Source organism: Melanostigma gelatinosum, assembly GCF_949748355.1.
Source record: "Melanostigma gelatinosum genome assembly, chromosome: 13".
NCBI lineage: Eukaryota > Metazoa > Chordata > Actinopteri > Perciformes > Zoarcidae > Melanostigma > Melanostigma gelatinosum.
Window position 1 is genome coordinate 16079819 of NC_136646.1, and position 9755 is coordinate 16089573.

Below are 9755 nucleotides of genomic sequence, written 5' to 3' on the forward strand. Positions count from 1 at the left end.
CAAAAAACAGGGAAATATTTCCGAGCAAGTGAAGTGAGAAAATGTTGGCGTTTTTTTATTTTGATTGAAAATGACCCAAAACGAATAGGAAATTACCTGATGACGTCACACTTTGTAAACCAGTCTATCTCCTAACAGCACACATACACAAGTCAATGCAAGGCTCTGGCCTAACCATCGGGAGCAGTTGGGTTCGGTTTCTTGCTCAAGGACAGCTCGACACGTGAAGATTAATGCTCGCCCCGCTCTACCGGCTGAGCTACAGCTTTACACATCAAGTGTGTCACATTCCTAGCTTGGGCCACTTTGATGTGCCAAACACAGTGCTAAAATATAACTTCCAAGAGAAACAAGAGGTCTACAGCACGCTGACTGCAGCTACACTTAACAAAATAAAAAGAACACAGATATATCACAAAGTACAAAACAGCTTCTTTGCAGTCTCAGGAACTGGCCAATAGGAATATTGCATCTGTTTTGGGTGATAACTCTCAGCTGTTGGAAGTGTGTTTCTGCTTAAGGGTTTGCGATATAGATTGTAGTCTCAATATTAGTTTGTTTCCCTTGCAAAAGTTTAGGAAAGCAACTATGACATGCTGTTCCGTAGTGAACGGGAGATAATTCGCTGTAGAATTCATATATTTCATGAAATCAATCAGCTCTAGACCTCTCCGTACGACCATAATATCCTCCATGTATCATTTCTAAGCGATCTTGAACTATAATGTGCTTTGGAGTGAGTTAAGAATGAATTTCTCAGCATAGGAAGCATAATTAGCATCATTTTCTCAAAGCATAGGAGGGGACATACGCACTGCCCAATGGGGGCTTGTTAATGGATTTAGTAGTTCAGGCAGGCCATAAAAAAACAGGTAATATAGGACACAGAGAAAGTAGGATTTGGCTGAAATATTCCAGACTTCACATGCTGTAGAATGAATATGTTCACCTTACACACTGTAACAAAAAACAGCACAGCATACTAATACCACAGGTTAAAGTATTTTAAGTAACTACTAATTTATTTCCACTTCCCGCCTAAATGCATCGCTCAAATCTGCAATCACATAATCATACTCATCCCTCTGGACCTGTATGTAATTGCTGGCTCTAATGGGAGTCTAAGCCTCCCTCCCTGTCATTACACCGGTATAAATGCCAGTTTCTTACTGAGGGTGCTCTGACTCAGCCTCTCTGGGTGCTCCCTAGAAATACGACTCCCATACTGCCTGCCACATGTAGCCTCCCACCCCTCTGTGGAATATAGACCCCCTATTTATAGAGCTGGCAAGGCCTGTATCCTGGGCTCGGCTCAAACTTTCATTGAAACAACCACCCCTTTGCACACAGGAGGGAGAGGGTGTGTGTTTGTGAGAGCAAGAAAGAGTGGGAGACCCAATCCAAGAGGCAAAAGGGAGACAGAGACAGCGAGACAAAGAGCAAGAGACACAGCCAACACTTTGAGTGATTCTGATGAGCAGTTCAAGGTGAAGAAATTACTAGGACCGAATCACTGAGTAATGGAACTTGACTGACAGGACAACAAACTAGTCCACCTGTTCGGCACTGGGGGCAATTGTTGGAAGATGAATCACTGGATATGACTTTTAGAGGACCTTACTCCACTTTTAACTTTTGATACACTGGACAACTTGGTGATTGAAGAGAGCAAGCAAGGGAAACCACGATGTATGAGGACGAACACGACAGCTTTGAGTAAGACCAGGATCAAATACTTCCTCTCTAAAACATTTTTAAAACACGATAAAAAGGACTGATACCAGTGTGTGTGTGTGTGTGTGTGTACCAATGTGATTTACAGAAATTATACTCTGTGTTCATAGTTTATAGACTTGTGCAGCCGAGTAGAGTTTAGAAACAAACAAAAAAATACACAATATATCTTATTTCAAGCTCTAATTAAATGTCCTTTACTCAAACAAGCTACTGTTCTAACTTCTACATAAGAGTGTACAAATGTGACGCACACTACTGTAATTACAAAGCAAACTCGGGGAAGAATCACAGACATTTATAATTAAGGACCATCTATAAAAAGGCACCCAAGGAAAGGGTGAGGTCTGTGACGAAAAAAAAAAGAAAGAAAAAAGAGTCAGCCACAAGGACACCAGGACAGAGAACAGGACGTCAATAAAAAACCAGCTGCCTCTGCGAGACAACACACACACACCATGGATTCTAATGGAGGACACTACCTCAACAAAGAAGCTGTGCTGTCACCTCTAGGTGCAGCCCGAATGTGCCAGCTGCTACTCGGCTGCACCATAATGTCCCTTGTGTCCCACGGCGCGGGCTACAGCGCCACCTACGGAACCTTCTGCATGTTTGTGTGGTGCTTCTGCTTTGCTGTCACACTGGTCGTGTTCGCCACGGACATCACGCGGCTCCACTCGTGCATGCCCGTCTCCTGGGATAACTTCACCGTGGCGTTTGCCATGCTGGCAACGCTCATGTACATCACGGCCTCTGTGGTCTACCCTGTTTACTTCCTCCAAACCGAGTGCCCCGATGAGGACTGCGAGGCCCAAATCTACCGCATTGCCGTCACCGTCTGCTCCAGTCTCTGCTGCTTCCCCTACGGTGCTGAGGTGGTTCTAACTCGAGCCAAGCCGGGGGCTGTGGTGGGTTACATGGCCACCGTGTCCGGGCTACTCAAGGTGGTCCAGGCCTTTGTGGCCTGCATTGTTTTCGGAGCCCTGGCCAACGACAGCGAGTACACCCTCCACATTGCCACCCAGTACTGCGTGGTGGTGTACAGCCTGTGCTTCTCTGTCACTGTCGTCGTGGTCATGCTGACCGTTTCTGGTCGGACCTCTGCCCTGCGGTTCCCCTTTGATCGCTTTGTGGTCGTCTACACCTTCTTCGCTGTGATCCTCTACCTCAGCACTGCACTGATCTGGCCCATCTTCAGCTTCGACAAAAAGTACGGCACCACTACTCGTCCCGAGGACTGCCCGCGGGGAGACTGTCCCTGGGACAGTAAGCTGGTGGTGACAGTGTTCACCAACGTCAACATGATACTATATTTCGTCGACCTCGTTTACTCCCAGAGGATTCGCTTCGTCTCCAGCTCTGCTGTCTGAACCCCTCCTCCCCCAAAGACTGTTTGGATTCAGAGACAGATGAAGAAGCTTTGAGTCAACATTATGCTCTCCACATTGAGAATTTTGCCTGTAGGCAGCAAAACGGACAGTCCGTTTTGCTGCCTACAGGCAAAATTCTCAATTCTCAACCCTTTTATACGCTTAAAAGGCCTTTGCCCACTGCTGCAGTGACCAGGGAGAGTCTGCCAGGTGCACCAACGAGCTGATCTCAGCATCTTTGTCCACAGAGGACCCTGGGAAGCATGTCCACCTCACCACCAAATGGCTCCAGATACCTTTGGTGGTGGCATACAGGACGGACCTATGGGAGTGTGGGATAATGTTTAAAATATCAGAACAGTGTTATGTCAGTCAGACTACAGAGGCTAAACAATGTATTTATGTGTTAATATATGCATTCAGAAGAGTAAAAAGGATGAATATGTATATCTCATAGAGATGAATAGCATATGTTAAGTCTGCACTGAACTTTGCGTTTGGTTTCGGCTTTCTTGCCATTTTGTCGATCCTTTCCTCCACATTATGTCCTCACATATGTAATGCCAAAGGTTAAAGTTCATTAGGCTTTTCCTGTCATCCACTGAATGTTAAATGTATCGAATACATGAATTTACTTTGACAACAGCAACATTTTAATTTCATTTGGGATAAGCACAGTCAAGTAGTGTAATCTCATCTTTTGCTATATTTCTGATGTGTTCCATGTTTATTAAAAACGTGATCAAATTGTATGTTTTACTGGTCTTTTTGATGTCTGTATACTTTGCATGAAGTGGCGCACGGCCTAAATTGAAATGTGAACCTTAGCACTCAACTCTCAGAAGACAGAAGACTCCTCTATTACACAGGCATCATAAATCTCATTTGTAAATTGGCAAAGGTTCAAATCAAAAATGAAATTGGTAGTTATGTTGATTAAAGTACATATGATTCATAGCCTGATTAAATCAGATGAACGTGATACTTCAATATGCGCAGTAGAGTAATTTATAAACCTGTTAAATGACATGTACTCTACAGCAGAGGTCTTCAACAGGGGGTCCGCGGCCCCCAGGGGGTCCGCGGGGGTACTGCAGGGGGTCCGCGAAAAAAAAAAGAATTCTCTAAACATGAATGTGTCCATTATTTTAATAGTTCAGTATTGTATGCAAGATAACAGGTATCTTTATGCATGGCAGTGGTACTAATAGGCCATCACTCATTTTTCGTTTCCACGTTTAAAATGAAAACATCAGTTTGAATAGCTTGTGTGCATGATTATCATGCAATTGACAGACAATGTTGATATTGGCATTGATATCAGTTGACATGGTATGTTCATAAATGGCAGTGGCACGGCCTCCCTACTCACTGTACCTTGCACATGTTTAAAATGAATACATGAATATATGAACCTGTGTATTATTTGAATAGCTTAGCACTGAATGCACAATAAAGAGGTATGTTTATACATGGCACTAGGCCCATTTAATATAAAACACAATTGTATACAACATATATAGTCGGGGGTCCCTGCTCCATCGCTCTATCAGTTTGGGGGTCCTTGGCCTGAAAAACGTTGAAGACCCCCTGTTGAAGACCTCTGCCTTAAAGGTCTCATCCAGCAGGTGATAGCAAAGTAACTCCCTGGTATTCTCCCCTGCGGCTCAATCTGATGCAACAGGCTTCATAGAGCCCGCCCCGAGGTCACCATCAACACCGCTGTGCCCAAACATAGGCTCAGTGGCTTGCTTACTTGCCAGTTAAATTTGTCGCAACAGGTACGGGACGCGTTGACAGCTATAATTCCCGGTGTTTCTGTGAAGCTGTTGCTGTATCGGTGGGCTGTGGGCTCCACAGTTTATTCGTAAGTCTTTTCCCCTGCAAATGTATTCACTGTACAACAATATGGCCGCTGCCACCGTGTGTTTAGAAATGTCGTTTCCATTCAATAAAGTCCAAGGTGTTCCTCTCTGTACACAGGCACACACACACATACAGGTAGGATGAGTGTGGGCTTCATAGGAGCAGGCCAGCTGGCCCATGCTCTGGTGAGCGGCAGGTGAGTGCTGAAACATACCCCGTGTTTGTATTATTAATCCCATTTGTATCGTTGATGTATGTTGATTGCAATCAGACACTGAAATTATTTCTGGACATGTTTGTCCCCTTCAAGGCGTGATTGCCACCAACAGAATCACAGCCAGTTCCCCAGACCCGGATCTCCCCACAGTACAGGAGCTGCAGGTAGGTAGATAGTCAGGGATCAATACTGTACTCTGTGATTCTGTTTAATACCGAATATAATTCTAGGGTTCCTAACATTCCTTTGCTTGCATGTTGTGAATTCACTTGTGTACTTCTTTACAACAACATCCTAAAAGATGTAATTTGTACAGAAACTGGGCGTCAATTTCACCACCAGCAACAAAGAGACGGTGAGCAAAAGTGATGTTCTCTTCCTGGCCGTGAAGCCCCACATCATCCCTTTTCTACTGGATGAGATTGGACCAGACATCGACGATCGTCACCTTATTGTGTCCTGCGCTGCAGGCATCACCATCAGCTCTATAGAGAAGGCAAGTCACGGCCACCCGTCTTCCCACGTTACTAACTGAACACAGATTAAAAACAGAACTGGACAACATTGACTAAATCAAATGTGTTTTTTCACTCAATACTCAATCATTACACTCTCTTGGACAGATATGAATTCATGCATGTGTAGTCTTTAACCTAGATGTAAAGGTATATAAAGGTTGTGGTTTGTTTACTTGTTTGCAAAAGTTGAATAAATCCAAAAGACAGTTCACTTAACTTTAAAGCTGCCTTTAAGATCAGGGAAATGCATTATTTAAACGATAGTCATATATTAAATCAAAATCCCAGATGATTTGTATATTTTAAATGACATGCTATTAATCATCAATCATGTTTTTACGTACCTAATAATTAAAAAATACAAAAATGTACAATTATGAATGCGGATGGGAATAAAATTTGTTCTTGCATTAAAAAAAATGTTTAAACTTGATTTGTAATTCTTGTTATTTTGAAGAGTTTTTACCAAGTTGTTGGTGTGTGATTTATTATTTTAATATAAGAAATAACAATTCGGTAAAATGTTGACCTACGTATTTATTCGTCACATTTTGTTTTACAAAGGTAAGCAAAGGACAAGCCTAATGATCTTAGTCTCTTTCACACAGTTAGGCATGCAATTAACTAAACGCTGCTATTGGGTCGGTACTTGGTATCGCCCGATACTCAAAGCAGGAAAATGGTGTCTGGACTGTAAAAGTTGGAGTGGTGCCTCCCTATTTATTGTTTATTTTAACATGAGGCTCTCACTGTATTTCTGCTCTCACACACTCACGCATTTCCATTTAATAAAGTCCAAGATATGTTTAAATAAATGTATATCACATGGCAAATTAAAGCAAATTAAATGTCGACTAGTCTATAAACTTTGATCCATGTTAGTTTAATTTAAAATAAAAGCCAGAAACGATCCTCTCTGGACAATTCAGTCAGTACATTTCTACTTTCCCCAACAGAAGCTGCAGCAGTATCGCCCTCATCCAAAGGTGATGCGGTGCATGACAAACACTCTAGTGGTGGTGCGTGAGGGGGCCACTGTGTACGCCACAGGCACCCACGCACAAGTGGAGGATGGAAGGCTCCTGCAGCAGCTGATGGCCAGCGTGGGATGCTGCACTGAGGTGGAGGAGGACCCGATTGATGCTGTCACCGGCCTCAGTGTCAGAGGTCCTGCTTACGTGAGTCATTTAAATGATGTAGATTGTGCTTTTACCGTTTTTCCTGACCTGTAGCAACTGAGAAAAATGAGTCTTGCGGATTTTTTTTTACAAATTCTCATCCTTACTATGATTGTGGCCTTTCAGGCGTTTACAGCTCTAGATGCTCTTGCTGATGGTGGAGTGAAGATGGGCCAGCCCAGGAGGCTGGTTGTATGCCTCGGAGCCCAAGTCCTGCTGGTATTACCTTTTATTTATTGAAACAAATGTATGTGTTGCATGTATGTGCTTTCTTGGATGTTTTTGGTTCCCGTTTTAATTATGTTCCTCTTGGTTTAGGTGGTTTCAAGTAAGGTTTTCAAGCTTTGCTGTGATGGATTCATATGAAAATGAGTCGATTCTTACTCGCTCTGGCACAATTTAGTTCTCATGTTGACAGATTAATGTGAAATCTATAAATCTAGACACAATTTGTGTCAGCTGCAGTCTGTCATGGTTGGTTCTAGACACAGTCTGAATATACAGTATCTTAAAAAAAAAGATAAAAGTTAAATATGACAGCAATACTAATGTGAATGTATTTGTGTGCTTCTTTAAAGGGGGCTGCTAAGATGTTGTTGGACTCAGGTGAACAGCTCAAGGACAACGTGTGTTCACCAGGGGGCGCCACCATCCACGCCCTGCACGTCATGGAGAGCGGTGGCTTCCGCAGCCTCCTCATCAATGCTGTAGAGGCCTCCTGCGTTAGGACTAGGTCAGTTGATCAGAAAAGTGGGAGACAAACAAACTAACAAATCATATTTCCTGTCATAGGTATACACAAGAAATGCTTTCAAGTTAATTGTCATATTCAAATGGCCAAGAGTATTTCTTTTGAAGTTTATAATTCTGACAGCAGATGGAGCTATATGCAAATAATGTTACAACGAGAGCTTTGGCCTTCTCAGGTTACTACAAAATGATCAGATTATTATTATCACGCTACTCTACTACACTTTGCTGTGCTAAATATGTGTGTTTCATATTATGTTGTGAATGTCTCTCGTGTTCCTGCCCTTCCCTAACAAGGGAACTTCAGTTTTTGGCCGACCAAGAGAAAATCTCGCCAGCTGCCATAAAGGAGACGACTCTGGACAACGTGTTGCAGCAGCCAGGAGTGACTGCAGGGGCTGTTGGAGTCCGATCTCAGGGGATCAGTATGTTCAGCAATAACCCCTGGACCAAGAAGAAGTGACGCAAACATTGTATTGTCTGTCACAAAAGCAAGGATACAATGTGAATAAACCACTACTGGCTGACGGCTGTTGGAAGAGAATCTAACCTAGTGGATTACTTTCTCGAAAAAAACAAAAACAACGAGGTTGGGGATGATGAATGCATGAGCCATGTTTCCTTTTTGTAATGCAATGACCGTCCTTGGTCAGGCAACACTGGACTAGAATAATAATTTAATACGGCTTTCTATATCTTACTTCAGTCTGTCCTTTCTGATGGTAGTTGGCAAAGTACCATCTAAGGGGTGGGCAATTATTTTTCCCAAGGGGCCGCATGAGAAACAGGGACTGTTGTGGAGGGCCGGACCAATAGACTGAACTCAAGCCTGCTCAAAATCAATCCACCTATTTATAAAAAGCAGTATGTTGTGTGGTTTTGATGAGCTGTGGTAAGAGTAAATATTATCATCAGTGTTGGAATGTAACTAGTACATTTGCTTAAGTACTGTACTTATGTACAAATTCAAGGTACTTTACTTGAGTATTTATATTTTATTCAACTTTGTACTTCCACTCCACTATATCTCAGAGGGAAATATTGTACTTTTTACTCCACTACATTTGTCTGCCAGCATTACAATGAGAGCTTTAGTTAGTTACTTTGCACATTATAATTGTTCAAACCTTTCCTAACGACCCAAACTGAACAACAGAGTATAAAAGAGTTAAAATGAGCTCCACCTAAAACATCTGCAGCAGGAATAATCCAAACAACATATACATTTGTAATATCCACATATAATAGTTATACTGCTCTCCTTGTGTGTGTGTGTGTGTGTGTGTGTGTGTGTGTGTGTGTGTGTGTGTGTGTGTGTGTGTGTGTGTGTGTAACTTGGTACACAATTCAGCAGTAAGCCAAACTCCATTCAAATGAATACGGGAGTCAGGATGTAGCTTCCAAGCTCCAGATGCTTTATTGTGCAGCATCTACGTACATGAATCAAATAAGAGTAAAACTAAAACAAACAGAAGAACACAATGAGCGAGATGCATGAATTACACACTACAAATTGACTCAATGTATCTCCTATGCTTCTGTAGCAGTCAAACGTATGGTGTAACAACAACTGGCTACGGATACGCAATGAACCTTTACAAATATACTTAAGAAGAAAGTATTACTAAAATAAGATTCTGTGGTCTGTGCTAAACACATACTTACAGACTATGCTTTCGAAGGCGTAAACACATGATGGATGGCAGAAAAATTGTAAAACACTGACGGGGATCATGTTTTTGCAAAATTAGTACTTTTATTACTATAACTATTACTATACAAATTACCTAATTTTCTGTTTTTCAGTTCAGTGCGAGAAATCTAGTCTTTGTTGGGCTTGAACAAGTGCACTGAAGTCAGGCTGAATGTGTGAGGTGAGATGTGAAGGACAGCTGACAGGTGATGTCAGTGAGAGAGGATCTGTATCTGGATTTGTTCAACTTCATCACAGAGAATGTTTGTTCACAGATGTAGGTAGATCCAAAGAGAACCAACATCTTCTGAGCATGCCTCTTCATGTGTTTAAAGTTCTCTTCTTTGAGAGAAGAATACACATCTAGCAGTGATACTGACTTAAAGTGCTCTGCCAGTCTGCATCAGACTGCAGGTCAATGAGTTCGAG

General features: G+C 42.3%; 2 protein-coding genes across 2 annotated transcripts; both read left to right on the forward strand.

Moving 5' to 3' along the window:
- The first annotated feature begins 1356 nt into the window (after positions 1-1356).
- Positions 1357-3172, forward strand: myadml2 (myeloid associated differentiation marker like 2). The gene has a single exon (XM_079281273.1). The coding sequence runs from the start codon at positions 2193-2195 to the stop codon at positions 3102-3104; it is 912 nt and encodes a 303-aa protein (XP_079137399.1). The 5' UTR covers positions 1357-2192; the 3' UTR covers positions 3105-3172.
- A 1938-nt stretch (positions 3173-5110) lies between these two features.
- On the forward strand, positions 5111-8096 carry LOC306786621 (pyrroline-5-carboxylate reductase 1, mitochondrial-like; the record flags this gene model as incomplete). Its single annotated transcript, XM_079281447.1, has 7 exons — positions 5111-5166; positions 5270-5351; positions 5504-5683; positions 6662-6883; positions 7010-7102; positions 7462-7616; positions 7931-8096. 7 exons carry the CDS (start codon positions 5111-5113, stop codon positions 8094-8096), a joined length of 954 nt encoding a protein of 317 aa, XP_079137573.1.
- Positions 8097-9755: the final 1659 nt, after the last annotated feature.